This window comes from Benincasa hispida, chromosome 7 (assembly GCF_009727055.1).
Source record: "Benincasa hispida cultivar B227 chromosome 7, ASM972705v1, whole genome shotgun sequence".
In the NCBI taxonomy this organism is placed as follows: domain Eukaryota; kingdom Viridiplantae; phylum Streptophyta; class Magnoliopsida; order Cucurbitales; family Cucurbitaceae; genus Benincasa; species Benincasa hispida.
The window spans coordinates 39,855,601-39,882,373 of NC_052355.1; the positions used below are offsets into that span (position 1 = coordinate 39,855,601).

Genomic DNA, 26,773 nt, shown 5'->3' on the forward strand with positions numbered 1-26,773 from the left:
TGGATAGATAGTGACATTTTACTGTAAATAAATTGATTAACTTTCTTTTATTTGAAAATAACCCTACAAATTATAGTCATTTTAGAAAACTATCATTAAGATTTTAGAATACATTCAAATTTATAATCAATTATTTTCTTTTTTGGTAACATGTACTTCGATATGATCATTTAAACATCTGACTTGAAAGTAAAAAAATACACGTCAATTGACTATTTTTGCATTTTCTAAAGATTATAAACTATGATTCAGTTAGTATTATAAATGCTGGTAAAACTATGGTAGAATTTTTTTTAATTGTTGGAGATGTATTGCTCTAATGTGTGATATGCTATATGTGGGAAAAGTAAAATCAATAAAGTAGATCTATAGATAAATGTATCAATTAATATATTTGAGCATTACAAGCGACACTATGGAGATAATTTGGAAATAAGCTTGAGACTCGTAAAAAATTAAAAAGATTTAATTTTAAAGAACGGGTAGAATTTCATTTTCTATTTCTTAATATGGAAGAAAACAATGAATTCTATTTAAGTGGGTATATATAAATCAATTACATAAATAATTATATGTCTTTAGCCGATTAAGTGATTAAAAGTTGTAATCTTTAAGAGTTCAAATATTGTGTTGAACTTTAAAAACAATAAAAGAAAAAAGGAGTGGCATGATTAAAAATTTTAAGAATATTTTTTCAGTGCTCAAATGATGTTGAGATCAAATGATTGAGCAAATATATTCATCAATATTATGATTGGAATATTAAAATTAAAAGGAAACGTCATGGATTCCATTTGCATTGGCTTTTCATTCGAACACTGTGTTCCTTTCTGGTAAACCAACCCTGTAAAAAACACAAAACCAAAACTTTTTAAATGGGTATTTCAATTTCACTGTCTACAACAGTTGTGGATGAAAGAAAAATGCAAAGGAGAGATTGGAAGGGAATCTGACTTTTGGATGAGAGAGAAATCGGAAATTGTTTCTATTGCTTTTACAGCAAAGCCACTTTCTCCATCACTTTCCCAGTTCAGATATAAATTATTATAGTTGAAGTTGCAAAGAAGAAAACCATTTTAAGTACCTGCAAAATCTCCATATTCCATTCCCAACAAAGGGTATTGAAATTTAAGAGAGTCGGTTTGGTGTTTGGCGTTTGGCGGAGGAAAATGTCAAGAAGCTGACCTGGGTTCTGCCTAAAATCTCTAATTCTTTTATTATAATGGAAGTATCTTTGTGGGGATCTCTTCCATTTCTTAAGAATTTCCAGGTTCTACATTTATAATCTTTTTACAGTTCATTCCTCGTCATCTCTACGCGTTTCCCTTTTCTTTACGTGTTGATTTCTTTTGCTCTTCTTCTTTATTGTCTTAATCAGATCTGTTCTTGACTTTGAGCGACAAGCCGCAAGACATTCTGGAGTGTAATTCACATTCTTCTTCTTTCTTTGTCTGTTCGGATCTTTGTTCTCTGATAATTTACAAACCCCATTAAACTGATTTTCAGTGAGGTTTAGGAATCTGTGATACTGGGGTTTTAACTGGGTATTTCGAGTTGAGAGCGAATTTTGGTCTGTTTTATTCTTGTGGAGTTGTCGATTGGATCAAAATCTTGGGCCCTAAGGCCTAAGGTGGGGAGTTCTTTTCTGGGTGTCAATGGCTTCCAGAGAAGGGAGACGCCATCATCATCATCATCATCAGAATCTGGTGCCTCTTGCTGCTTTGATCAGTAAAGAGGTGAGGAGTGAGAAATTGGAGAAACCGACTGTAAGATATGGGAATGCGGCGCAGTCTAGAAAGGGGGAAGATTATTTTCTCATGAAAACTGATTGTCAGCGAGTTCCTGGGAACCCTTCTTCCACTTTCTCTGTATTTGCTGTAAGTTCACTGTTCCTTATTTCTGATGACTTCAATTTCATGGAAAGTCTTGGTTATTTGTTATCACAAAAGCCATTTTCTAGTAATTGGTTCATTTGTTCTCAAGGAAAGTCTTGATTGAACATGAGATTTTGTGTTTGGATTGCTCTTGTTCTTTTCTGATAGGATTCTGCAAATGGGCTCTTGAGATCTTCACTTGATCTTAAGAGACCTTTTCAAATCACCCCTTCTGATGGATGTTTGTGTAATTGGCTTTATATGATCTTATAGATGGGATTTCTTGAGCATTGGAATTAGGATTTTCTCTTGCTTTTCCTGTTGATGTGTAGTTTTTTGTGTTGATCACTATTTGCTTCTACTGCCTTCAGATATTTGATGGACACAATGGAAATGCTGCAGCAATTTACACCAAGGAACATTTGTTGAGTCATGTCTTGGGTGCACTTCCCCGTGGCCTCGGGCAGGAGGAGTGGCTTCAAGCTCTACCACGAGCACTGGTTGCTGGTTTTGTGAAGACAGACAAGGAGTTTCAGAGCAGAGGTGTGGGAATTGTACACTGCCCTCAATGATTGGTCATTTGGCAATAGTTTATTCTCTTTGTCAATAACAATACTTTCTACAGTCTGATCTAATTATTCTTTGATGTTTTACAGGTGAAACTTCTGGAACTACAGCTACGTTTGTGATCATCGATGGATGGACGGTGACAGTAGCGTCAGTTGGAGATTCCCGATGTATTTTAGATACTCAATGTGGTGCTGTATCTGCTTTAACAGTTGATCATCGACTTGAAGAGAATGTTGAAGAGTATGTTTCCTTTTCAAATCCATTGCTATCCTCTTTTCGGTTGCATCGTGCTAACTGGCTGATTAATTTTTGCGGTCAATGCAGGAGAGAACGTGTCACTGCAAGCGGTGGGGAAATTGGAAGATTAAGCATTGTTGGTGGTGCTGAGGTGAAGCAATTTTAGCCGTTGGTCAAATAAAAGCATTCTATAATTTCAAAAAACTTTGTTTAATTTCAATTGTGTATTTGCTCGAATGTTACAGATCGGCCCACTCCGTTGTTGGCCAGGAGGCTTATGCCTTTCTCGATCCATTGGAGACATGGATGTTGGAGAGTTTATAGTTCCAATTCCATTCGTGAAACAAGTAAAGGTATTTACATTATTCTGATTTGTAACTTCATTTTGTATATGATAATCCTATTTTTGACGTCTCTAATATAGCTTTTCATTTTAAAGTTATCAAACGCAGGTGGGAGGCTTATCATTGCTTCCGATGGCATCTGGGATGCTTTATCATCAGATATGGCTGCAAAGTCCTGCCGTGGACTACCGGCAGAGCTTGCTGCTAGGCAAGTAGTGAAGGTAATTCAAGTGACTTTCATATCGACATTTTGGTGATTGGAAATTTCACTTTCCAGCATCTCTTCTTCTTAATTCATTGGTTTGAAGTTTCATTCCCATGATCTCTACAGGAAGCCTTAAGAACAAGAGGCTTGAAAGATGATACAACCTGCATAGTTGTAGACATAATTCCTCCTGATAATTCAGCACAGTCTTCCCCTCTTCCGAAGAAACAAAGCGTACTAAAGTCTCTATTATTCAGGAAAAAGTCTCACAGTTCTAATAAGCTATCAAAGAGGCTATCAGCCATCAGTTTCGTGGAAGAATTATTCGAAGATGGCTCTGCCATGCTGGCTGAAAGGTAGGTCTTTCCTTTCTGGATCATTTTTTATCCATGCAACAATTGTTGTTAAAAGTTGCCATTAAAATGAGAACTATAAATAGTATTGATGAACTCGAACAATTGCCGAAGATCAATCTGTTGAAGTCGGTCAATCATTAAATTAGATCATGGACTCTTGAATTTCTAAAGGGATTGCCAATTATAAATCCTATTAGATACTGGTGCTACACTGCAGGTATAGGTTTGGATGTTGTAATTGTCGTCGCACTGCAATCCCGGGTGAGCAGAGAAATGTAGAAACGAAATAAGTAAACTTGGGTTTCATAAATGACTCCCCGAATAACAAAGTCTTCTATCTCATATATGCTTATGGATTGTTCATCTGCTGCAATGTGCTTAAACTACTGATTTGATTGTCAATGATTCGTACTCAATTTTTTTGCTAGATTTTTTATGTGATATGCATGATTCATTTGGAAAGATAAAGATGAATTAAATGATATATGCATATGTTGCAGGCTTGGAACTGTAGAGTTGAGTGGATCTGGACATGGCACACCCAGCCTGTTCACTTGTGCTGTATGTCAAGTAGATCTTGCTCCCAGTGAGGGCATCTCTGTTCATGCTGGTTCCATCTTCTCCACCAGCTCAAAGCCATGGCAAGGGCCTTTCCTTTGTGCCGATTGTCGAAACAAGAAGGACGCCATGGAAGGAAAACGTCCCAGCGGGGTAAGAGTGGCGTAGATCACTTCCATTTATCATTAACTCCTCGATTCTTTCTCTTCTTTGAATCTACTTCGACGGGTGCATAGCTCACTACAGATAGTATAATATACACTATGCAAAGTGTTGTAAGATGGAAGTTAGGAATTGAAAAGAAAGATGTTTGAGGAGTAGCCATTATAAAGTAAGAAGAGTTGAAGTTGGTAGGAGCTAAAAGTAAATAGCTAATTATTTAAGCTAAGCTAATGTTGAAAATGAAATGAGACTTAACTAATCCACAAATTGAAATTTGTGCCTGTATATTAGAAAGTTCATTTTTTTGTTTATTTTGTTTCTGAATCAAAGTTTATAATCTTGCCTTCTGCCTACAGTCAGAGGATGTAGTGAGACACACTGTTCTATTCAAGTATTGAATGATACAAGTTTGTTTATTTATTTAAATAGTGATTTTTGTTTCAAAGTAAATTGGGATTTTGGGCTGTGATATGGGCCGTTGTACGGGCCATGGCTGATTATGGATCAAACCAAGGATGGGCCAACTGAAAGATGTTGAACCCGTGTAAAGAACTCCCAAACGAGAAGCCATCAACCCAATTTAAATATTTGTATACCATGCATATATTATTAGTTATTATCATGCAACGAAAAATCTTTTAGAAATAGGGATAATGTGGGTAAGAAGATCCTTATAAAGTGGTGATTATAACTTGAACCATTATCTTATTCACTTGATTCGATTTTTGTTTTACTAAGTCTCGACTACACGATTTATTCTAAAGGTTAAATTTAAATTTATCGTTTAATTTGCCTAGTGTTTAACTTTTTGTTCATTTTAGTTTATGTAACTTCGGTACCATGCTTGATATTAATATCGTTATCATGTTTTAACATTTGGATATCAAAAAATAGGAACTCATTTAGTATGCATTGTTTTGATATCCAAATAGATGGTTTCTATTTGATCTACGTGGATACTACTTATGTATAAGATCAAGTTCAAATTCTACCATGTTCACAATAATTATTTGGACTTTATTATATAAGTTATTACTATCACACCATTTATTCACTTTTTTTTCTCCCACTTGCATGAGTGGTAGTTGGTTCAGTTTTATCGATTTTGAGGTCAACCAAGAATCAAACAAAATCAATCGATTTTATAAAGAAGTGATCCAAACCAATGTTCAATAAAGAATAAAATCATTTAGTCGGTTTATTTAGATCAATTTATTATCGGTTCGGTTCTCGATTTTTGGCGTTTTTCTTTTTTCTTCTATTTTTTATTTTTATTATCACTTTGTTTTGAATTGGTCCTTTTTGTTAATTTAAAATTAAAATTTGGTCTATTTCTTTTTTCATAAACTGAAAATTAACATTTTTCTCTTGACATTTTTCTAAATAAAAAACATACAAGCTCCATAATAATTAGTTTTTTTTTTCTTCTAAACAACAAATATACATACACAATAATAATTAAAATACTAAAAGATAGTTTATTTTTAAGGGTATATATATATATACAATTATATCAGTTTGGTTTTGATTATTTTTTCTAATAAAAAATTGATTTGAACCAATACTTTTTGGTTTTTTCCAAATACAAATCAAGATGTCCAATTTTATACGAAAAATCGGAAACAAACTATTAGATCGGTTTGGATTGATTTGATTTTTCGATTTTTTGTTGCATTCTTAGTTCTACATGTACGGCTTACATGTTCCCTCCGGTGGAGGAAAGTGAGAAAAGGAAGAAGAAGGTGGAAGAAGCGGGATAAAATAATATTTATCAATTTTTATCCATAAATTTTTACTTTCATTGGATTGCACCATAAACCTAGATTTGTGGTATAGTCTTAATACTAGACTTAAAAATGTGTTACAATTTCTTATCCTAACTTTTCCTTGAAAAAAAAATGGTTTTTTTTAAAACTTAAAAAGAGATATACCTTACAAATAAAAACGACATGTAAGCTAAATTGTTATTGAACTATTCAATGTTAAATTAGGGAATCAATCAAATTTAAATATTTGCAAAACTTCGAATTTGCATAGATGTTTATATATTATTAAAATTAGTGGGTGAATTAGTGAAAGAAAAATTATTTTAAATAATAAAATTGTTGAAAATATTTAAAAAATCATAGTCTATATTTGTATTTATCATGACACAAATAGACACAATCTATCATAATAGATAGTCGGTGGAATTTTACTATATCTATAAATATTTTATTTATTTTATTATATTTAAAACAAGTCGTTAGTGAAATGGAAATTAAAAGTTAAAAATTGAATACAAAATTAAAATGTTCCCAAAAGAAGTGGGGAAATGTCTGGCTTTTGGGTGAAGTGAAGATGAAACATGGATTTAATAGGCCCTTTATGGTGTTTGCATCCTAAAATCAAAGCAATTTTTTTTGTTTTTTTGAGGTGAAAGTTTGAAGGTGAGACTCAAAACTGCATGTTTTATATAACTACAAGGCTCCATAGTTAATGATGCCTATCTTTGCCTTTGGCGCCACTTTTATTGATTTTACAATTATTCAACTTAACGCTCCCAAACTTCAAAACACTTACCTTTTCAATTATTTCATATATCTACCCTGCCTTGGTAAATGCGTCTCTCTAAAATTACGATTTTAATCTCTATATTTTTTTAAAAAAATTAGAATTTAATTCATATAATACGATGAAATTCTCATAAACAGTTCCCATCGTAGAAATTATATATAAGGAATTTATCAAACTATAGGGATTAAATTTAATCATAGGGACTAAATTTTAAATTTCTCCCAATCATAGAGATCCAATTTATCATTTAACCCCTTTTTTTTTTTTTCATTTTAATGATTTACTATTTATCATAAGTAGGTTTTCAAAAAGTTTGATAAAGTTAAAGATATCAAGTAGGTTATAGTAGTTACTATGACTTTTACTTTTTTTAATATGTGTTAGTGTAATAGATGGCTTGGGACTTGAAGCAGGTTAAGAGTTGCTATGGATGGCTTAAATAATATTTAAATATTGACATTAGTTTAACAAATAAAGGAGGGCAGTGTTTAATGTCAAATATTCATCATTGCACAACAGCTACTGAGTATTTGAATCCATGGGTAATTTTTATTTATATAAACCAATTCTTTTTTATACATTATGAAAATATGTGTCAAAAATAAATTTAGCATTGGCAGATTAGTAGTAATATAGCACTATTTGATCCACAAGGATAATTTCCAAGTAACTTTAAGTTTTCAATAAATGTAACATCATGGTTACAGTTAAAATGAGTTTAGCTCAACGATAATTGACATAATTTTCTTTCTTGTAATTTTGAAGGTTCGATTCTTCATCTCTATAATTGTTATGCTAAAAAAAAATTCATGAATTAGAGTATTACTACTCGCAATTTAGTTAAACATAAACTATGAATGGGGAGAATCTCATCTACATATATTTGTACCTTATTTACAAATCGATCTTGTCTCAAGTAACTTTTGTACTATTTCTTTAGTACAACAAATGTGAGGTATTGAACCTAGACTCCAATTACCTTGTCAAAACACGAATCCCATCCATTGTGTTCTTAACCTCGATAATGTCTGATGGGTTGTCGTTAATTGGATTGATCACCTCTCCGACATCGAATTCAATCACGATAAATAGGATGAGGAGGGATAAATATAGCAGCACAAAGAAAATATAACTCTATCGATAACAACTTGCGTTTCTAATAACTTGATAGACTACTCATTTAACTAAAATATTTATTGATGGGATATTATAAATATTAGGTTTAAATTCTATTTTGGTCTCCAAATTTTGAATCTTATTCCATTTCAGTCCTTGGACTTTAAAAAACGTTCACTCTAGTCTTTGAACTTTTAAAAAATGTCTACTTTATCCATAGTATTAAAATTCTGTTAACTCTTAAACATAATGATGATATGACTTGTATTTTTGGATGACTACACTACCAAATAAGTTAGTTCTCCTTAAAAAAATCTAGGGTTTCAATTCTGAATTTGGTGGTAAAATGATTTTCTATAAAGATTTCAAAAGTCGTTTTGCATCTAAGATTTTAGTCATTCACTATTTTGACACGTTGATTATTGATATTTTGCTTCATCTTTATCTTGCTCAATCCATGTTAGATGTGATTTCATCTCTAAAGAATTAACGTAACCTTAATAAGAAGAACCAAAATAAATACTTTTTAGAAATTTAAGAATTAAAATTGACATTTTTAAAAATTTAAGAACCAAAATAGGGGAAAAGAATGAAAGTGGAGGTTTTAAAGTTAAATATTGAAACATGAGTGGGACGGGGGAGGATGAAATATTAATGAGATATAAAAATAATTATTGATTATTAATTGAGCAGATTAGATTAGAAAAAGGCCTGAATTGTTGGTATAAGAAATAATAATAAAGGACAGTAAATTGCAGAAAGAAAAGGCTTAAAATACAAAGAATAATGATTATAGTATGATATTAAAAATTGTGTAAAATAGAAAAGAACAATAACGACAAATTGTATAGGGAGAAATGAAAGGGCTTCATTGGCAGAAAGCAAAAGCTTAAAAAGCAAAAGCAGAAAAATAAAGCTATTTATTTGTGCATCTTCCAAAGAATAGCTTGTCTAAATCAACCCTTTCTTTTGACCTTCTTCACCCTCTGCCCTCTGCCATTTCTTTTTTTTTTTTTTCAAAATAGAAATCGTTTACAATAATCATTACCTTTGTATTCTATATATTTCAACATTTTATTTATAAATGGAAAAAAAAAACTTATACTTACTTCTGGAGGTATACATTTTAGTAAATTAATTTTTATATATATAACAAATGTGGTGGTGAAAATTTGAACATTCAACTTCAAAAGAAGTATGCACCAACTATGTCGTACCTATGTAGGAGAAAACTGAATTAATAATTACTTACTTAAAAATCATCCTCATAAAATAATTAACGTACTGATGTATTCATATGTTTAGTTCAATGTATTTGGAGTAGAGATTCAAACATATGGTTTTTAAGAAAAATATTTAATACTTTAATCGATTACATTATATTTAAGCTAGTGTGTTATAATTAATATTCAATGATATTGAGAGGTAAATAATATTCGTTTTTTATCACATGTAATGGTTCAAGTGATTGAAATGTTCAAATTGTCACAATAGTTTGCTCACTTGATCTCTTGTTCATTAAGCTATGGAAGAGCATTTAACTTATTTACTAGAGAGTTGTTTTCCATGGTGAACTACTGAGATTGAACTTCTTATTAAGTATGTGTTATTTCCTTAAAAAGGGAATGAAAGTTTTAAGAAATAAAGATACTAAATAATGTTAACTAGATTAAAATATAGCTTTGATATTGAATGGAAATTTGGTCATTTTTTTCATAAAATTATGGGGATAAAAATTTGAACACGCTTGAAGAGAAGAAGTAGATTTCAAAAGAAAAAGTAGATGTCTTTAACTCATATTGACGAGAAATGTGGTCAATTAAATGTATAAACTTTTAGGGAGAAAGCAATACTTTAAAAACTATCTCTATATATATGTCAAATAAGATGTATTTAAGATTTTTTATTATTTTTTTTAGTTTATTGATGCCAAAATCCGGACAGAAAAACTCACCTGACATTCTCACGACAACAACGGTAAATATGTAGTTTGAGAGAAAAGATCACCTACGAAATGGTTAAGTTAGTTTCTATCAAAGGGTCAAAACAAGCTTTTTAGAAGGAATAACAACTTATTTTGTTATGGTATCTTATTTATAGGATCGTGAATCATGAGGCTTCTCTTGACTTATTTTGAAAATGGCTCAAAGAGACTAGTTCGGGGTAAGTAGGTCAAGGTTGTGGGCCTCCACAAAGGAGGGGTCGGTCGAGGTGAGTATATTGAGCCCTTTGGCTCAACTTCCTCACTTTCCCTTATCTTTTCTTATCGTGACTCATTTCTTACACTATTTCAATATTCACGTAGCTAATGCATTCTTAATTTATCCCACATCATGTCTCTTTTGGGGATTACACTATTGGTTCAAAACAATTCACAACAAAGTTTAACAATGTTGAAGCTTGAAGGGGTGGAGGATTTGAGCCATCAACATCAAACTTTTTTATTTGATAGGATGAGAAACGAAGCCAACAAATTTTAATATAATAATGGTACTTTGGGGACTTACTAAAGGTCCGTTTGGGATTGCTTTTAAAATCGAGAATTTTAACCATTTAGACTGTTTGGTAGAACAACTTATTTATTAATCTACCCCTAATCACTTTTAAATTGTTCTAATGTGCAAAATTTATTTGACGAAGCTTTTAGGTTTTAGTTTTCCTAAGAATTTGGTATCTTTCCTTATCCATCTCAAATTTTCATTTAATTAAATTTATCTTCTCACATTTATTCCAAAATTTAATTGGTTCAAATTCTTATAACAATTATTTTTTTAATTAATAAAAATGATTGCAATTCAAATCATATTTTTTAAATAATTATTTTCAAATTACTAATTTAACATTAATTTACCAAACACTTTAACTAATTTTTTAAAAATTTAAAATTAAAATCTATCAAACACTCTTGTATTTCTATTCACAAGTTATTAGTATAGAAATACAGTTATCCACAGTTATTTTTAAAGCTACTGTAATTCCAAACAAGGTGGAGAATATTAATGAAAGCAGTTGAAATAATTGAATGCAGCTTTTAAAATAAATTATTAATTAAGATAAAAATAGGGAAAAAGAGGAATAAAATTAAAAGGGAGAACCGGAGAAGGTGGAAATCAACGAAGTTCCATGTGGGAAAGCAAAAGGATAGCATTAAATAGTCTCGAGATTAGACACGCGCGTCAGAGGCTCGTGTAATGTACGGATCATCAGGTGTTTCGTATGATTGCGGAGCGTGGTTCACACGTTTACTCTTTTTAATTAATTTCTCGACCAGAAATGGAATCCTCATTTAATTGTCTTCCACGTGTCACCGTTTTCTGTCCCTTTCCCGTCTGAGTTGTAACAATTCCACCTATCAACTTCACCCTCCTCTGTTATTATAAAATATTGATATAATATTATTACATAAAATAAAAGGTTAATGGTTGGGGGGGAAAAAAAATCATGTATCTATAACATGAAATACCATATGAATATAAATAATATTTTAGTAGAATAATTAACTAAGTTATCTTTCCAAAAATAAAATTCAGGCTTAAAAGCGCTTTTGGTTCATACGCCTTCGTGGAAGTATAATTTAATTAGAGTCAATAATAATTTAATTTATGTATTTTTAATTTTATAATAATATAATATTTAAATTTTAGCATACATTTAATGAAAATTTTTACATATGCATAAACATAAATTTAATATGGACCAAATATGTATATAAACTACATGGATATCTTACCAAAAAAAAACTACAACCACTAAATCATTATATAATAAATATTAATGCTTAGTTTTGAAGATTTTTTTTACTGTAGGAATTGATTTGTCACACATAGGAGTTGAGATACTAAATTGCCACATATTAAATTTTATAGGTTAAATTGTTACAAACTAAAAATTGAAAAGTTAAGTGTCCTTTTTTGTTCCACTTTCTAAGTGCTTGATGCTCTAAATTGTTATTTATGATATTTTAAGATCAAAATGGGCTTTTTATAAATTTAAATATCATGTTTGGAAACAAATCACTACGACCCGTATGGTAATTATTTTATTTTCTGTTTTTAATTTTTGAAAATTAAGTCTATAAAAATCATTTTCACTTCCAAATTTTTTCATTTGTTATTTGTTTTTACCAATAGTTAAAAAATAAAGCCGGATTTTGAAAACTAAAAAATGAAGCTTCTAAAAACTTGTTTTTATGATTGGAATTTAGCTCAGAATTCAACTATTATACTTAAGAAAAATGAAAATCATCGTTAAAAAAAGAAAAAAGAAAACAAGCTTAATTTGAAAATAAAAAACAAAAACCGAAATAGTTACCAAACGAGACCTACATTAGCTAAAAATGAAGATGTGTTTTTTTTTTTTTTTTTTTTTTTTTTTTTTATTTGCTAAAAATGTTTTGAAGCTATTTTTTCTTTAGAGGAAAACTCCTTTCACATGATAAAATGAGACAACATTTCTAGTTATAATAAACATTATTAGGCTTACATATATCTTATTCATAGACACAAATTATCCTATCTTTAATTAAAAGTGAGTTTAGTTCAACGATATTCGATATTCTTTCTTTTTAGAGATCGGAGATTCGATCTCCTATTTTCATCTAAAAATATATCACTCTATCTCTGCATTACATCTCATTTTTACATGGAGGGCGGTAACAATAAAATTTGCTAATAACCTAGACTAATTAATCTAATATGCTGCATTCGATCAGTTTAATATATTTATAACAAAATATTAAATAAAATATTTTTAAGGATAAATTACAAAAATCATCTCTAAAGTGTGATAATAGTTGCAATTCACCCTCAAACTTTCAATAATAAAAATTGAGCACTCAAACTTATACAAATGTTAAAATTGGACTCTCAAACTTACATAAATGTAGAAATTATAACAATTGTATAAGTTTGGGAGTTCAATTTTTATCATTTGAGGATTTAATTTCTACCACTACGATAAGTTTGAGGGTCCAATATTCACATTTGTAGAGTTCAAATACTCAATTCTTACAATTAAAAGTTTGAAAGTGTAATTACAACTATTGTTATACATAGATAATTTTTGTAATTTACTATAATTTTAATCGAGCAATGATTAGGTGCAACATAACTTATGTAAAGATGGGTGCAATAACAAACACCACCTCAATTTTTCTCATTTTAATTATTCTTTCTTCAACCATCTTCTAACCTATCTCCCTTATTCTTGCCTAACGTTTAACCTCTAAAATATTCTCATATTCTTTTATGGGGAATCATCATCCATGAAAATTGTCCTATGATTCTAGGTATCTATTTTTCTTTCTTTCTTTCTTTCTTTTTTTTTTTTTTTGTTTTTTCTTTTTGTCTTTTCTACAAAATAATAATTAATATAATTTTAGAAAAATTGAGCAATGAAAGTATATGATTTCTTGATCCTCAAGCGACTTCTTACAATCTTGTTTCTACGTCCACCACAATTTTAAACGAAATTTTCCTGTCCAATTTAGCATGTCTATTAATATTTTTGAACTATGAAAATAAGTTCTTGTAATAAATGATAGAAAGGGAGGTACATGTGATGATACTTGCAAATATAATTTTTTTCGAACGAATTATTTTTATTGAATTCAGTCTTTATGTGTTTTAGTCTTTTGCACAAGTCAATTTTTTCTAACTACATATTAATTACACGAACTATCATAAAAGTATGTTTAATAAGTCGCTCTACTTTAAAAAGCATCTATCAAATCTTTAGCTTTTAATTTTGTGCTTTATGTATTGATGGGTAGAGCAAAACCAAGAGAAAAATACTGCACACTACGAAAAGTGCCCTCCAAAAATGAATGAGACCTGATAAAAGAGTCATTTACGTCTGCTGATTACAACAAATTTTTTCTTTGTTTTCTTCTGCATCCCTTCAGCAATTCATGTTCCACTATTTTGGTTATTATTTTCTCTTTTCTCTCTCATGGTTGTTATACTAAACCAGTGTTATTATGCCATGTGGCAATATATACGTTAATAAATAGCTACTACACGACGGGCTCTCATTATCATGGAAGGCCGATCGTCTAGTAAATTTTTTTCCTTTCTTCTGTCGTTTACTCTCTCGACTCTATCGTGTAGTCTCTTGTCTCTATCGTTTACACTTTCGACTCTATCTTGTAGTCTCCTGCCCCTATCATCTATACTCTCACCTCTGTCGTGTAGACTCCTGCCTCTGTCGTTTAGTCTCTCGGCAACGATCATATAGTCTCTGCCTCTCTTTATCGTTTACATGGTATCAGAGCTTTAAAGCATCCTATTCTTCTTCATGACGTCGAGCTCGGGAACATCTGAAGAAAATTCCACTCTACTAGTGACATCAAACCCAAGTATCCATTCAACTGTTCCACCTTTAACTAACATCTCTATATCTTCTCCGTCGTTTACCCTACCTGCTACTCAACGTGTCCCTCCCCCTGCTCGAAACCCATTTTACCTTTCTCAATATGGCCTTCCACCACCGCCCCTTCACCCTCAGTATGTCGGTTTTCCCACCCATCATTCTTTTCAAATCAGGTACCGACCAACCTTTTTTCCACACTCCATCCCCGCAATCTCCCGTAGAAAACCTCCCTCATATGTCCCAATCTTTTACTGTCAAACAAAATGATTCAAACCAATCTTTTACTGTCAAACAAAATGATTCAAACTATCTTCTCTAGAAGAATCGGCTTCTCAACCTCATCATAAGCTATGGCCTTGAAAGTTTCATTGACAGAACCTATCCCCAACCACCAAAATACCTCGATCCTCGGTAGACTCAACTCAATCATCATTTCTCTTATTGGCAGAAGTGTAATCGTACTATTATGAGCTGGTTTTACTCCTCTCTCGACGAAGATAAAATGGGTGAAATAGTCGGGTACAAATCAGCATTGGAGATTTGGGAAGCACTTCAAACGGTTTATGAATCATCTTCAACAGCTCGGATTATGGGATTGCGCTCTCAGGTTCAAAAGATAAGAAACGATGGCATCAGTGTCTCTCAATACCTCGCTAAAATTAAAGACATTGCGGATAAGTTTGCTGCTATTGGGGAACCCCTGTCTTACCGTGATCATCTTGCATACATTCTCGAAGGTCTCGGCAATGAGTATAATCCCTTGGTGACTTCCATTCAAAACAGAACTGACCGCCCCTCCATCGTCGATGTCTGCAGTCTGCTCATCGCATATGACTCTTGGCTGGAAACAAAATTTGCTATGGACTAACTCCGACAAATCCAAGCCAACATTGCCAATCTCTTTCTACAACTTCGACGTCCTCACTGGCCACAAACTACCAGATCATCCTTCAGACCTCTTTCATCTCTTCCAGGTATTCTCCCTAACCATCTTTTCTCTGCTATGAATGCCACTAATCATACATTTCATAGATCCCCTGCCCGAGCTCAACGACCACCCTCCATCAACCATCACACTCCTCCAATCGGCCATAATGTCAAATCTGCAATAAACTTGGCCATACAGTCCTCTCCTGCTACAACATCGATAATCCCAAATACAGAACCATTCACCTTACCCAAGCTCATTTTGCTCAAGCTACACTAACCCCAAATCAACCGTTATCCTATGTCACTACTCCCCCTGCTCCGAAATCAAATCATCCAGATGAAGGCTGATATATGGATTCCGGAGCTACTCATCACATGACCCCTGACCTGCCCAACATCCAACAACTATCCCATATTACGGTGGTGAATAAGTTGTCATAGGAAATGGTAAGTCTCTTCCCATATCTCACACTAGTTCTTCATCTTTTCTGTCATCTATATCTAATACTCCAGTTCATCTTCACTCTGTCCTTCACACATCTTCAATCTCTCGAAATATAATTAGCATCGGTCGTTTATGTTATGATAATCATGCTTATGTTGAGTTTTTCCATGACTCATTTATTGTAAAGAATCTTCAAACCAAGAGTCCACTCCTTCAGAGCACAATTGACCGTGGCCTGTACAAGCTTTATGTCACTCCACTTGCTCCACGCTCATCCACTTCCTCCTCTCATCCAACTGCTTCCATCTCAGCATTCACGGAATTTTCCTTGTGGCATCGTTGCTTAGGAAACCCATCCCCTCCAATAGTTCAATCTGTTTTGTCTAAATGCAAATTGAAGTAAAAAAATAATATAAATGTATCAGTCTGCACACACTATCAAATGGCCAAGAGCCATCGTTTGCCTTTTCAGTCTTCCAATTCTCGTCCACCCCCTCCCTTTGATATCGTTTATGCCGATGTATGGGGTCTTTCCCCTATCAATTCAATAAATGGAGACAGATATTTCTTGTTATTTATCGATGCTTTCTCGCGTTTTACTTGGATGTATACAATAAAAGTGAAATCCGAAGTTCTCCCCTATTTCCTCAAGTTTCAAGCAATGGTATCAAATCAGTTTTCCACCACTATTAAATCAATCCAAACTGATGGAGGAGGAGATTTCAAAGCTCCCTCACCTATTCTAGACAAACTTGGCATAATCCACCGTCTATCTTGTCCCTATACACCTCAACAAAATGGCACTGTCAAACGAAAGAACAGATATGTCGTTGAAGTCTGCTTAGCCATGCTTGCCCATTCCTCTATCCCACATACCTTTTGGCCTTTCGCCTTCCATACAGCCACCAACCTTATCAACCGACTACCCACACCTCTCCTTGCAAATAAATCCCCCTATGAAACCTTATACCATAAACCTTCTAATTACCAGCTTCTTAAAGTGTTTGGTGATGCATTATTTTATAAGGTGGAATTATGGATGAAATGTGATGATGGAATTACGTTGAGCAATCAAGTTTTCTCAGTGGAATCCAAGTACAAACCCCATTGAGTTTCTTGGTAAGTCCAGGGTCGAACTCAAGGACTTGGAAAAACAGTTTGTAGTGGTAATTTTCAAGAAAACTTTGCGGTAACCAAATAAATCAAGTAGATGTTGGGAATATTGTTTACGGTAATAAAAATAAACAAATGCGGTGGAGTTTCAAAAAGAGTTGATAAAATGGAAGATGTGATGAGTATGCGGTGAACGGGTTGAGAAGGGTTTCAGCTAACACTTCCTAGGATGTGTTCATGCTATGCGATCAAGCAACACACATACAATAGTAAACCATCTCCCGATGCGAATGTTACGGCTTCTAATACTAGAACGCACGCAATATATGCAATAAGTATATAGGACCTACACATAAGCCTCTATTCTTATTTATGCGATGACAAAATGACACACACAAAAATAAGGCGACCACATAATATCATACCTATCTCTAGAATGCATGCCATGCAGGTTGACAAACAGAGCTTATCTCTTGTTTATGCAGATCTAATCTTGCTCTCTCGAGGGTCTAGATTCTAACCTAGCTCTCTCAAGTCTAAGGTTCTTTCTTTAGACTCTTTCTCGAGTAGCTCTAAAGGGATGTTGGACATAGCATAAAACAAGATAATCGCAAATAATAAAATTCTAGGTCGTGTTAGCTTAGTTCTTTTCAACCATTCGACAAGTTTGGCTACTCATGCGTGCTAAGAGAGTGAATAGATGTAGAATAAGAACTTCCATTGTATAAATATAAAGTTGAAGTACAAAATAACAATGCAAGAAGATAATAAAAAGCCTGGTAGCAATCTCTTGCTTTCAAGGCTTTTACACTGTCTTTTCAACTCGTGTTCAAAAGATAGTCTCGCTCTCACGAGAGTCGGCCCGCTCTCTGATTTCTACGCCTCCGAGTTCTCTCTCGAGTTGCCCTGAGCGATCTTCCAGCGCCTCGACTCTTCTCTTGCTCCATCTTAAAATAAAAAGGAAACTATGGACAAGGCTATTCTAACTATGGAGAAAAGTATCTAAGTATCCGAACTGGTGAACCCCTTTTCTGAAGGTTGCCCTCAGTATTTATAGAGCCTTCGGGGTGAAAGGCGGTTTCTCTCTCATGATTGCACAGATGGGGTGACTTTAATTCTCTAACTGATGCGCCGAATATTTGTCATTAAAAAGCTGAGTGTACTTGTTATCGTTAGCAGTTTGTCAACTTAATTCGGATTCGACCGTTATCAGCTTTCTATCCCATCATGATTAATTATGCTTTTCACCCAAATGCGTCCACCAAGTTGCACCGGCTCTATGCGACAATCCTTTTTAAACAGATGTTTGTGAACACAAATCACAGCAAAGCCTTGCGGTAATGCTGCGCTCGACCATTGATTTCTTGTTATCGCGCTTTTCGCCTTGCGTCAACGCATATTGCATAAAAATACAAAAATTAACTGTTTCTATGCGATGAACGCATACGGCCGTAATTTTATAAATTTACTGCTTTTTTGGACGCAATCTAACATATTTTATCAACGCAAACCTTCATTATTTAATAACTTAGCACTGTAATAACGTGCATTTCTACCCGTTATCACACCCCCAAATTTAAACAATGATTGTCCTCAAGCATAAGCTAAAGATTTCCTTTAGAAAGTCGACTGCAAATCTCTTTTCCTAGATTTCTCAAGGATACTTCATTCAAATCCTATACACCAAAATTTCCTTGATTCTTATTCAATTTTCTTCTTAAAATATTTCTAAGACCTAGGGACTGCAAGTTTAACCTTCAAAAGGACTTTACTAAATTCTAGGACATCGCATGATTTATTTCAAAAAAACTGTTTCACTGGGGTGTTAAATGTTTTTATCATTGCATATTTTTTACATTGTTATTTTTTTTCTGACCTTGCGCAGATCTCAGTACCTTGCCTTTGTTTTGGCTTGCCCCCATGTGTATCATGCGGACATCCAACTACGAGCAAGGTGCTCTTCCTCAGACTAAACTCATATTTGAACATTACCAAAAGATATTTACACCTATATGGATATGAAGTAGATCCATAAATTGATCAGCCGGAGCAAATACATTCAAAATGACCAACCATGATCGCATGTAGCAACCTAAAAATTCAGCCAACTCTATCCACACCTTATCTAACTCGATTTATGAGTACGGTTTCCTTGTTGATCTATAAACATAAAAGACAAATATTATAATGGATTCTATTTTTCTCTATGCTATTTGAAATGTCGAAATAACATTAACATACCAAATTTGAGATGACAATGCTTCTTTTGGTCACAATATCCCTTATATACCTCATGACGTAGTATCCACATTCAGTGCTCTCAACTTGTAGAGGACATTATAGAGAAAAAACCAGTAAATAAGAATGAAGTATTCTTTACGCACTAGATGTCTACTTAATATGAGGTTTGCTTCCAATTTTTTTAATATTCTTTTGAGATTGAAACAATGCAATTGCCCTATTTTTCAAGAAATAACCACATATTATTCTAAAATAAAGTACACTTTAAAACAAACACTACAAATGAAAAAGGTTAACTTACATGTCAGTTATATATCGTATATCTACCTGTGATGTTGTCCTTATTGAGTCTAGGTAGTACACAGTATCATCGTATGCATTTACAACAAGTAGTGCTCAATGACCACTGGTTAATAAACTATAATTAGTATTTTTATTGCTAATGGAAATTGATAAAAGAAAAACGTGTTTTAACTCACCTAGGATTAAAATGAGTAAGAACTAATTGGTTTGCTTTTGAGACCATCAGTCTATTACACAGGTTTTGAGTTTTAACTTCCTAAGAGTTATATCTAGAGGAAATGAGAGATGGATCTACAAAAGTGTATTGTGAACTTTCATTTGAATCAATAAAGGATGCGTGCAAGTACTTACAAAATATTTATAACTTAAATATAGAAGACCAAATTTGGAAAGAAACGTCAGAACTGAAGTCTACAAAAGTAATAACATTACTTACGTCATGTAAGCCACGAAAGTCTTTGTCTTGACTTCATCCATGTTACAAAAGTTAATTAAGTCCTCTCGCAGGACACAACTCTTTCGGCTAATGCCAAAAAGTCCAACAGGAAGTTGTAAAGAAATACTACACTCTTTGGCCATCACTTTCTCAACATATCTAAGAATGGAATTTAAAGATACCGGAAGAACTGATGTTGAGTCATTAACTTCTTTTTTCTTAGTCATTTCCATTGAAGATTTCTCCTAATGTAGCAAAATCATAGCAACAAAAATATATATAGCAGAAAAATTGGACATTTGATGAACTTAATTGATTTTATTAGTGTCACTTACCTTAAATATTTTTAAATCTTTTGCGTTGCAATTTACATTCACCTTTATCTTGTCTCTTCATTTATCTGGGGATTTAGTCTCCTCTACCTTAATCTTCTCTTTTTGTTTCATTTCATATGCAGTCTTCATCTTGTCTTTTTGTTTATCTTGAGATTTGATCCCATCTGCTAAAAATTGCATGGAGCAACTTCCATGTCCAGAAAATGTTGTAGAAGATGACATTTGAAGACGAGCTTCTAATTCTAACACAACCACCAACCCCATGCACCTGCCCGTGCCTTTCTTGAGTACCCAAAGCTTGTGTTAAGATATCATTGGGAAAGTGATATTTGTGGCACAATGGATCTGTATTATTCTTTGACCTAACTTGCTCGTTTTTAGTAGTTAACGAACGAAAAAAAGGCCATTTGATTTCTATAAGTGAAGATTGGATGGATGCCCGCTCCTTGGGTATGCTTTCAAAAGGGCAGCGCACTAATTCGATTCTCCTTTCCTGCTACTAGGGAAGCGCAGGCCTAAAAAGAAGTGAAATTTAATATAATTAAGCTATATGCCATATACTTCATGTAAATTTAATACTTGTCTTACTATTCAATTGACGACTTCTTGAACATCTTCACTGTCATATTCTCATTTCTTATTAACTCGAGCCTTATTCCATAGGTTAGCTCGATCGAAATCACTTTCATTTGAAGATACTTTCTTCTACATTCAAATGAAGAAAAAAAATTAGATATTGTGATAAATTTAGGCTAACAAACTGACTTATCTAACTATATGTATTGTGAGATGCACCGTAATTGTGAAAAATGAAGGAGGAAAATACTTCTCCAATAAATACAATATAAATACAATATCTTCTTCCAACTTTTCTAATTGATGTACATCTAAGACCTTGTTGCATACTGAATTGAAAATATACACAATCGAGATATCGCATACCGAACATGTTTTGGATATACTGATCTTATTGCAATAGGAAATAATTATTGTAAGAGCACATGACAATCGCGAGATTTTAAACTATTAAGCTTTAAATCTGTCATCGACACAAGGTTTTTAACATCCGAAGAGTAACCTTCAGGAACCTTTATTCCTGACAATGTATTTAAAACATAACGTTTTTTTTGCCTTTGTAAGAGTATAACACGCAGGAGGAATGAAGATTTTTTTGTCACCACTAATAGGCGCAAGCTCTAATCGAAATTTTAAGTGAACTAAATCACGTCTAGCATTCAATTCATTCTTACTTTTCTCTGGAATATCAAGAAACGTACCTAAGATATTCATGCAAACATTTTTTTTTTCAATTTGCATCATATCTAAATAATGCCTGATATGAAGATCTTTCCAGCATGGCAGCTGGAAAAAAAAAAAAAAAAAGACAACATGTTCGAACAAATCTTTGAATTTTCTTTCATGGTTTTTTTTTATTATTATTATTCTTCTTCTTTCGTTTGGGAAATTCAGGATCTTTGATTTTTAAAAATATAGCCTCCCCAGATAGTGGTTCTGGAATTGTACCAAGTTCCTTTTCACCGTAAACGATTTTTTTTTGTGTCGGTATGGATGATTTCGTGATAGAAATCTTCGATGTCCAAGGTATGCTATTTTTTCCCCATATTTCAATCTTATAGAAGATGTATTGTCTCCACAAATTGGATATGCTTTATACTCTTTCACATAACATCCATTTAGGTTACAATATGCAAGAAAATCGTTGATTGTCCACAACAAAACTGATTGTAAGTTGAACATTTCTTCTCGATAAGCATCATAACATTAAAAACCACTTTCCCATAAAAGTTTTAATTCTTTAATTTTTTTGGATTTTATGTCCTAAAACTTATAGTTTGTAAATTAATAAACATATTTGCTTTGTTTAAAGTTGTTATTGAAATTGTAATCTTGAATCTAATAAACTAAGGTCCTGAGGCTATTTAATGTAGTTTGAACTTTATATAGTGACATAAAGGTGGATCAAGTTCAAATATATAGCCAAAATGGTTATAGTATATGAATAAAGTTGGACGCCTTATTCGGGGAACACTATGAATGTGGCCCACTTTGTAGTTAGTACAAATGATGTGATCCTGAATCGTTCATATAGAGATATGTGAGTGGAGGCATCCTATGCAATGAGTTTGCATAAGACTAAACCATGAAATAATCACTTTTTACGTTCTAAATGCCGTTTTATGTATAAAACTGACTATTTCGTTAATTGATGACTTAGGTAACTTAATCTTAATCCTGAGCTAACTATGAACTCCTGTTCACCCAGAATTATCCTTAGATTTGCATAGGTGAGGGCAGCTCATCATCGCTGGCCCAATAAGCCTCCCATTTTAGGGGTAAGATCGGGTGGATAGTTGGGAACATAGGGTGCAAGACGGAATTCACTCCTACCTGTTATAGGGATAGTAGATAGGTTGTTCCCTTTAGTACTGAATCTAGGTCTTGAACAAGGGGCCCCACCCTCTCCTTGGCCCGAGAGGGATTCAGTTTATAGGTTGGACCTTAAACCAATTGTTCATTAGAGGATCAGTGGAACTTAAGAAATAAGATGTAGTCTCGAAGGTAAAACGGTTTTTATGACCCAGCTAAGATTACGAACAACATGTGAAGAACTAGCTTACTAATCATGGATATATCAAATGGACACAAATATATCTATAGTGAGGGGAGTGCAACTACGGGACTATAGTGGAATGACCCGTTAGTTAACAAATGTTGATTAGCTTCGTCTAAAGAGTTTAGCTAGCTAATTTCGGATCAATGGAGCCCATGATCTATAGGTCCATTAGGTTTCCCTACTAGCTCATATGGAATAAACTTAGAACAGTATGATAGAATAATTCGAATTGTTCGAATTAGGTGAAGAAAGAGAAACCGACAAGAATATGTGATATAAAGGTCGGATTTTTCAGTATAGAGATACAACTTTAATATTTAAATGTGATTTAAATATCAAGAATATGAATACATTCATATTCAGAAGCTCGGAAATGATGGAAATGGTCAAAGATGTAAAAAGTCAAAGAGTTGACTTTTGACTTTTAAAAGTCAAACTTTGACCAACCTTATATTCAAATGTGATTTGAATTTTGAGAAAATGAATGCGGATTCATGCTCGGGAGGTCAAAATTAGAAAACACGAAAAAAATCATAAAAAGTCAAAATGTTGACTTTTTGGCCAAAGTTTGACTTTGACCAAATGACTATTTTGCCCTTTGACTAAAGTAAGTGGGAAAATCCAAACTTTTGTTGGATAATTCCACTAATAAAATAGTGAGCTAGAAGTTGGCTTATAGTGGAGACATTAAGCCCACTAAGATAGTGGATTATAGGTGCCGAGTTTTTATGGATTTGGTTCATGCAATTGTTGCATGACTTTTTTCTATAAATTTGGTTTTTCAATTTGGTTAAAAAAGTTTTTCCATTTTGCCAAAATTATTTTGTAAATTTGGGCTACAAAAATCACATTTTTTGGACAAAAATTTAAAACCCAAACCTAGTTCAGAATTCCATTTCTTTTTTCTAACTCTTTCTCTCTCTCGTTTTCTTCATCCACCGAGTCCCACAACCCAGTTCTGAGTCTAGAGAATAGTAGGTCAACTCTAGTGGTGGTCCGAAAGAGTTTGGGTCGAGAATCAGCGAGGAAAAGTGATTTTCGAGAGCTTCAATGTTAAGTTATTTAATGTTTTTTCCTTCAATGGCATGCTATTTTCTTTTAAATTAAAAGCAATTAGAGTGTAATTAGGTCCTAATTCAATTGCGTATGTCTCTATTCCATCATAGTATTAGAGCATGCTTTAATTACGCTCAATTGCTTTTGGTGGGTGTTTTTTTTCTTACTATTCAAGTGTTGAATGAAATATGGACTAAATTGGATTTATTATGATTTTGGCATTGTTTTTCTTTAAATTTCTTGTGGAAATTTGTAATTGCTCATATGTTTATGAGCATTGATGTGTGAAAAAGGGTCTGTAAAATTTTTGGAGTCATTAGAGTTGAAATTAGGCTGTAATTTCTTGATTCCGGGAGAGAGAATAGCAACAAATTAGAGAAAAATTGCATCACAGACCCGAATTCTGCTCCTAGACCCGACCCGCCAGCCCGAGCAATCTGACCCAGTTTGGAGAAGCCTCGTACGCTTGCTCGACCAGATCCGACTCAAGCGCTCGCCCGTTCTGATTCGCGCGACCCAGTTCGAAGCTGTCCGCACGCCCATGCGCCCACTCCGTTTCCGTTTGACCCGACCCGCCCGCGTTTTGTTGACTGCATCAGCGCTGTCTCTTATACACATCTAGATGTGTATAAGAGACAGGTACCAAGGTGAATAGGGGAAGTTGTTCATAGTAAGTGGGAGAAGGAAGTGTGTCAACACATCCTACGGTCTCTTCCATTAGGTCGCACCGTGAGATTCCTATAATGCGCCTGCATGTCTGCCCTGGAGCGACCTTACCAATCGGAGGGCTGTATTATAGGATTCGGAACTCCACGAACTCTAGAAATAGATAGGGTCTCTCAGGTCCGTTTTCATTCTTGTCTTTCCAACTTCGGGAGCATAATGATTCCGATCTTTGAGGTCTGAAAATGGAGGGTCACACTTACGAGAATTACTAAGTGTTAGTAAATTCTTGACCAAAGTAGTGATAACTGAGTTACTATTGGAATAAGAGTTTTTCTGGTGATAGTATCTAGTCAAGATAGTCTTGGTTCAACGGAGGAATAGTCGATCACCCCTTGGTCTGTCTCTTATACACATCTAGATGTGTATAAGAGACAGCTCACCCAGCAAGATCTTGGCAAAAAGTCAGATAAGATGACTAAGGTTGAAGTTTTTAAGTTGACGGTTCATGGAACACCTACTACCTGAAGATCGAGCCGGCGTCTGAGTTAGGTTAAACTGGTTTTATGAGCATGCGTGAGCGGTGTGAGGTAATAAAATTTGTTTATCACCTAGACATCGTAGGTTAAAAATCCAGTATAAAAGTTATACTCGAATGAATCACCTAGACTTAGGATATGTTTAGTTAGCCGAAATGTATCGCTAAGTATTTTATACCCTAACCATCTAGAACACTTCAGCTGGAGAGAAGTAATGTACTTTTAGCTATTGCGTCCCTAAGTATTCACACCGTTAGATTCATGCTTGGCTTTGGGCTGCCTTGGAAGTGGACTCCATTCGTAGAGTGTTTGCATGAGTCAATACCAAGGTGAATAAGGGAAGTTGTTCATAGTAAGTGGGAGAAGGAAGTGTGTCAACACATCATACAGTCTCTTTCATTAGGTCGCACCGTGAGATTCCGATAATGCGCCTGCATGTCTGCCCTGAAGCGACCTTACCAATCGGAGGGCTGTATTATAGGATTCGGAACTCCACGAACTCTAGAAATTGATAGGGTCTCTCAGGTCCGTTTTCATTCTCGTCTTTCCAACTTTGGGAGCATAATGATTTCGATCTTTGAGATCTGAAAATGAAGGGTCACACTTACGAGAATTACTAAGTGTTAGTAAATTCTTGACCAAAGTAGTGATAACTGAGTTACTATTGGAATAAGAGTTTTTCTGGTGATAGTATCTAGTCAAGATAGTCTTGGTTCAACGGAGGAATAGTCGATCACCCCTCAGTGGAGGTTATTCTAACCATTGAAATATCGTTGTAAAATATAATAATGAAGGGTACATTATTAGTTTTTTTTTCTAAACTTGATTGGATTTAAAAGATTAATGTTTTTTTTACTAAAAAGGATATGTTTCTTTTCAGCATGACTAGCTCTTTAGATTAACTCTCAGCTTCCAAGAAACTAAACGGCGATAATTACTCAACATGAAAAACAAATATGAATTCAACACTAGTAATAGATGACCTGAGATATGTCTTAATTTAGGAATGTCCTCAGGCCCCTGCCTTGAAAAAAGCACAAGGTAAATATGATTTACTAGTTGTTGAGACATGTTTAGTAGAGGATGATACCTCAACTGGATATTGGATTCAGAAGCCACTAAACATATTTGCTTCTCTTTTCAAGAAACTAGTTCCTGGAAAAAGCTTAAAGAAGGCGAGATCACCCTCAAGGTTGGAACAGGAGAGGTTGTCTCGGCCGAAGCAGTGGGAGACTTGAAGTTGTTTTTCAACGATAGATATATCATACTTAAAGATGTTTTGTATGCACCACATATGAAATGGAATTTAATATCTATCGTTTGTATTATGGAACAAATGTATAAAATATCTTTTGAAGTTAATGAAGCGTTCATTTTTAGAAAAGGTATTCAAATTTGTTCTGCTATACTTGAAAACAACTTATATAAGTTAAGACCAACTAAAGCAAAATTTTTCTTAAATACTGAGATGTTTAGAATAGTCGAAACTCAGAATAAAAGACAAAAAGTTTCTTTTAATGCCTATCTATGGTACTTAAGACTTGGTCACATAAATCTCAATAGAATTGAGAGATTGGTTAAGAATGGACTCCTAAATAAGTTAGAAGACAATTCTTTACCTCCATGTGAGTCTTGTCTTGAGGGAAAAATGACTAAGAGATCTTTTACTGGAAAAGGTCTCAGAGCCACAATACCCTAAGAGCTCGTACATTCGGACCTTTGTGGACCGA

At 33.6% G+C, this 26,773-nt stretch overlaps 1 protein-coding gene and 1 long non-coding RNA gene across 2 annotated transcripts; one reads left to right on the forward strand and one right to left on the reverse strand.

Annotated features, from left to right (window-relative positions):
• Positions 1 to 510: 510 nt before the first annotated feature.
• On the reverse strand, positions 511 to 1,070 carry LOC120081763. The gene is made up of 2 exons (XR_005482946.1): positions 955 to 1,070; positions 511 to 844 (listed from the first exon to the last, which is right to left on the reverse strand). It is a non-coding gene; the product is annotated as an uncharacterized LOC120081763 (long non-coding RNA).
• Positions 1,071 to 1,084: 14 nt separating this feature from the next.
• On the forward strand, positions 1,085 to 4,732 carry LOC120081762 (probable protein phosphatase 2C 15). Its single transcript, XM_039036918.1, has 9 exons — positions 1,085 to 1,270; positions 1,379 to 1,877; positions 2,246 to 2,417; positions 2,531 to 2,684; positions 2,769 to 2,832; positions 2,927 to 3,034; positions 3,121 to 3,246; positions 3,357 to 3,586; positions 4,087 to 4,732. Exons 2-9 carry the CDS (start codon positions 1,656 to 1,658, stop codon positions 4,310 to 4,312), a joined length of 1,302 nt encoding a protein of 433 aa, XP_038892846.1. The 5' UTR covers positions 1,085 to 1,270; positions 1,379 to 1,655; the 3' UTR covers positions 4,313 to 4,732.
• The last annotated feature ends 22,041 nt before the right edge of the window (positions 4,733 to 26,773 follow it).

What these genes read in the sequence shown, in the direction of transcription:
- LOC120081762 (XM_039036918.1), top strand. Translation starts at nt 1,656, where the DNA reads ATGGCTTCCAGAGAAGGGAGACGCCATCATCATCATCATCATCAGAAT. An exon ending in CCACTTTCTCTGTATTTGCT is followed by an intron (nt 1,878 to 2,245) that starts GTAAGTTCACTG and finishes TACTGCCTTCAG; the next exon opens with ATATTTGATGGACACAATGG. An exon ending in CAAGGAGTTTCAGAGCAGAG is followed by an intron (nt 2,418 to 2,530) that starts GTGTGGGAATTG and finishes GATGTTTTACAG; the next exon opens with GTGAAACTTCTGGAACTACA.